The sequence below is a fragment of the Engraulis encrasicolus genome, chromosome 2 (genome assembly GCF_034702125.1).
Source record: "Engraulis encrasicolus isolate BLACKSEA-1 chromosome 2, IST_EnEncr_1.0, whole genome shotgun sequence".
In the NCBI taxonomy this organism is placed as follows: Eukaryota; Metazoa; Chordata; class Actinopteri; order Clupeiformes; family Engraulidae; genus Engraulis; species Engraulis encrasicolus.
In genome coordinates this window covers 41,479,554-41,484,319 of record NC_085858.1, presented here as the reverse complement: position 1 = coordinate 41,484,319, position 4,766 = coordinate 41,479,554, and the positions used below count along the sequence as shown (strand labels likewise).

Sequence of the window (4,766 nt, the reverse complement as noted above, 5' to 3'; positions counted from 1 at the left end):
TGTTATTTTTCGATAACGGACGGGTTGGTCTATAACAGACCGCTGTCAATGGCAACAAGACTTTTCACTGCTAAAGCGACTTTTCAACAAGACTCTAATCAGCTGCTGTGATAGACAACACCTGTTGTCCTGGCTACCTAGCTGTTGCCTAGCGGTGTTCCACAACGGCACTGTTTTGTTTTGCGCAGCAACAATCTTAACATTAAATAGGCCTAAAGAAATGTCCCCGCCATGTGTGAGTCATTTAAGTATATCCATATAATAAGCGGGTTAACTTTCGGCGAGTCGGTCGCTTTGTGGAATAGCAGCACTTCAGAGAGAACAAGACCCCTCCGCTCCGCGTCGGGGTCTAAAGATTCTCTCTGTCGTGCTGCTATTCCACGGTAGCGACCTTCTCGCCGAACGTTAACCCTTACTTATTATATGGTTGTGACGTCATCTGTCGAATGCTCCATTCATTTCAACGGGGCTCCCCAACGTTCGGACGTCTGTTATTTTTCGATAACGGACGGGTTGGTCTATAACAGACCGCTGTCAATGGCAACAAGACTTTTCACTGCTAAAGCGACTTTTCAACAAGACTCTAATCAGCTGCTGTGATAGACAGCACCCGTTGTCCTGGCTACCGCTGTCAATGGCAACAAGACGTTCACTGCTAAAGCCACTGGCTTGTATACAAGTCAGTGGCTAAAGCGAATGTTTCATATCACTCTGCAGGGGGTCCGGTCTTTTGTCACTCTAATCAGCTGCTGTGATAGACAACACCTGTTGTCCTGGCTACCTAGCTTTTGCCTAGTGGTGTTCCACAACGGCACTGTTTTGTTTTGCGCAGCAACAATCTTAACATTAAATAGGTCTAAAGAAATGTCCCCGCCATGTGTGAATCATTTAAGTATATCCATATAATAAGCGGGTTAACTTTCGGCGAGTCGGTCGCTTTGTGGAATAGCAGCACTTCAGAGAGAACAAGACCCCTCCGCTCCGCGTCGGGGTCTAAAGATTCTCTCTGTCGTGCTGCTATTCCACGGTAGCGACCTTCTCGCCGAACGTTAACCCTTACATATCGCCCTCCCCTAGTCAGCAGCCTCATCACTAACACGTGATTCGTCAGCAGCCTCAACACACACATCACAAAAACATGATTGGCCATCAGCATTCATCAGTCACGCATCACTCAAACATGATTGGTCCTCATCACTCAAACACAAACAAAGTACAACACAATGCTGATTGTGATCTTCTCTTCTCTTCTCTTCTCTTCTCTTCTCTTCTCTTCTCTTCTCTTCTCTTCTCTTCTCTTCTCTTCTCTTCTCTTCTCTGTTCGCTTCTCTTCTCTTCTCGTCTATTCTCTTCTCACTTTCGTTCCTCCACTCTTCCTCTCCTCTTCCCCTTCTCTCCTCTCCTCTTCCTCTCTTCTCCTGTCCTCTTATACACTTAGAAGACAAGGCATGTGTTTGTGTGTGTGTGGTATGACTTGTGGACCAATGTAGAGTATATTTAGTAAATTGTGTGTGTGTGTGTGTGTGTGTCTGTGTCTGTGTCTGTGTCTGTGTGCGCGCGCACGCATGTGTGTGTGTGGTATGTTTGATGTGTGTGTCGTGTAGAGTATATTTGGTTAAGTCTAGTGGGACTGCCGCATGTTTGTGTTTGTGTGTGCGACGGTTTGGTGTGTGTGTGTATGTTGTATGAGTACAGTGTATATTTAGTAGTGTAGCGGGACTGCAGTGGTGTTAGAGTGCTGTTATGTAACTCATACACGCACTCTCTGTCTCCCTATCTCTCGTTTTATCTCTATATTCCTCTTTTCTCTCTTTACTCATTATCTCTCCTCCTCCTCCTCTATTCAACCCCTTCTCTCTCCTCCTCTATTCAACCCCTTCTCTCTTCTCCTCCTCCTCCTCCTCCTCTATTCAACCCCTTCTCTCTCCTCCTCCTCCTCCTCCTCCTCTATTCAACCCCTTCTCTCTCCTCCTCATCCTCCTCCTCCTCCTCCCCTATTCAACCCCTTCTCTCTCCTCCTCCTTCTCCTCCTCCTCCTCCTCCTCCTCTATTCAACCCCTTCTCTCTCCTCCTCGTCCTCCTCCTCCTCTATTCAGCCCCTTCTCTCTCTCTCCTCCTCCTCCTCTATTCAGCCCCTTCTCTCTCTCTCCTCCTCCTCCTCTATTCAGCCCCTTCTCTCTCTCTCCTCCTCCATCTCCTCTTTCCTGTTTTTCTTCCACCTTCTTTGTATCTTCTCTCTTTCTATTGTTTCTTTATTGTTCTGTCCCTCCATGTCACTCTCTAATTCCACTTCTGTTTCCTTTAATCTCTTCCTTTCTCTCTTTCTCTCTCCCACCCATCTCTTCTTTCCTCCTCTTATCCTGCCCTCTGTCTCTCTCTTTTTTTCTGTCTCTCTCTGTCTGTCTCTCTCTCTCTCTCTCGCTCTCTTTCTCTCTGTCTCCCTCTCTCCCTCTCTCTCCCACCCATCTCTTCTTTCCTTCTCTTATCACCCCTCTCTCTCTCTCTCTCTCTCTCTCTCTCTCTCTCTCTCTCTCCATCATGATGAGAGATACTGGGCGCGTCGCCGTAAGAGCAACATGGCGGCTAAGCGTTCTGTTTGACTATATGTACCAGGTTTTAATAATCTCTCTCTATCTTTCTCTATCTCTCTCTCTCTCTCTCTCTCTCTCTCTCTCTCCTCCTCCCCTCTCTCTCTCTCCATCAGGATGAGAGGTACTGGGCGCGTCGGCGTAAGAACAACATGGCGGCTAAGCGTTCGCGTGACGCGCGGCGCCTGAAGGAGAACCAGATTGCCATCCGCGCCTCCTTCCTGGAGAAGGAGAACTCCGCCCTCAGGCAGGAAGTGGCCCAGCTCAGAAAGGAAGTGACACGCTGCCATAACGTCATCACACGCTACCAGCAGCAACATACACATTCGCACACACACACGTCGCTCTGATGAGGATGCACACACTCACACGCAAACACACGCACACACACGCATACACACACATTGATGAGGACATACAAACACACACACACACACTGCCATAACATCATCGCTCCTTACCAGTAGCACACACACACACCCACACCCACACGCACACACACAAGCCATCGCAACGCCATCACATGTTGTCAGCAGCAGCAGCACACACACGTTGTTCTAATGAGAGAACATACACACACCACACACACACACTCCTGTTCTCAGGAACTATAACCTCTTGATCATACACACACAGACACACACACATTCAAGCGAGGTCAGACCCAATGCAGCGTGCAGGTCAATCAGGGTCAAGTCAGATCCTTTGTAGAGGTCAAGGGTCACGGCTCCTCAAGTGTACTGTACTCTACTGTCTCTCTGGCTCTTTCTGTCTGTCTGACGTGTACTGTCTGTCTGATGCCATAGGACATGATCATGTGGATCCTAAACTGAACTGTCTGTCTGTCTGTCGGAACTCTACTGTGTTGTCTGTCTGGCTCCTGAACTATCTGTCTGTCTGTCTGTCTGCCTGTCTGTCTGCCTTCCTGTTTGTCTATCTGCCTGTCTGTCTGCCTTCCTGCCTATCTGTCTGCCTCCCTGTCTGCCTGTGGAGGTGTCACAATGGTGTTTCCATGATGCCAATGAGACTGTCCTTATGCCTTTTACGCATTTCAAGACATCACAGTTACACTTTAAAGGGACACTGTGTGAGATTTTTTTGTTGTTTATTCCCAGAATTCATGCTGCCCATTCACGTATGTTACATTTTTCATGAATACTTACCACCACCATCAAATTGTAAGTATTCATTATGATTGGAAAAATTGCACTTTTCATACATGAAAAGGGGAATCTTTTCCATGGTCCGCCATTTTGAATTACCAAAAATAGCCATTTTTAGGTGCGAAAATGACTCTACTTGGACCATACTAGGAAATATTTGTTTATTTCAATGAGCAGCATAGTTGCAGTACCTTTTTTGACCATTTCCTGCAGTGTACCTTTAAGACAATACATATGTAAAAGCTTTTTAAACACTAAGTACATCACTTATTGATACTTGGTAAATATTTTACAAATGTGCAATTTATAAATTGTAAATGAACCTTTCAAATATCTGTTTATGATTAGGTTTATAATGACACTGTCATACAGTCTGACTCATGCTAGTTGTGTGTTTGTTGTCTGACTGTTTGTTTGTCTGAAGGCCTGAATTGCATCATGATAATAATAATGATAATAGTGATGATGACTATGAACGATACGCTACACTACCGACCTCTCTCTACTCCTCGCCCTGCCTGCCTTTTTGGTTTTATATGAAGTGTTTTATTTTTTCGTTTTTTGATGTACTAGTGGTCGTGTGTGTGTGTGTGTGTGTGTGTGTGTGTGTGTGTGTGTGTGTGTGTGTGTGTGTGTGTGTGTGTGTGTGTGTGTGTGTGTGTGTGTGTGTGTGTGTGTGTGTGTGTGTTTAGCTGTGGTTCCTGATGCACCAGCAAATGCCACACCTCCTGTTGGTGGTGTATGATATGAATGAATGTAAAAGATGTAAACACACACATGCACATGCACGTCCCCTGCCTCCCATCTAGTCACCAGGCTAGGCAGGCAGCGGCTTGGGGCCCTATCTTGTTAGCAGGCTAGGCAGGCAGGCAGCCGCTTGGGGCCCTATCTTGTTAGCAGGCTAGGCAGGCAGGCAGCCGCTTGGGGCCCCCAAGCCTATAGATGGTGAATAACAGCTAAGACTTTAAACTGGAGTAGTGGTGATTTGTTGTGAATGTTCATTCTTTCTTTTGAA

General features: G+C 46.5%; 1 protein-coding gene across 1 annotated transcript in view; it reads left to right on the top strand.

The window, feature by feature from the left end:
• The window catches only part of hlfb (HLF transcription factor, PAR bZIP family member b), a 15,387-nt gene extending 11,064 nt beyond the window's left edge, over window positions 1-4,323 (top strand). The window contains exon 4 of the mRNA XM_063188855.1: window positions 2,705-4,323. Within this exon, the coding sequence (XP_063044925.1) occupies window positions 2,705-2,938 (234 nt within the window). The 3' untranslated portion in view covers window positions 2,939-4,323. The remainder of the gene's footprint in view (window positions 1-2,704) is intronic.
• The last annotated feature ends 443 nt before the right edge of the window (window positions 4,324-4,766 follow it).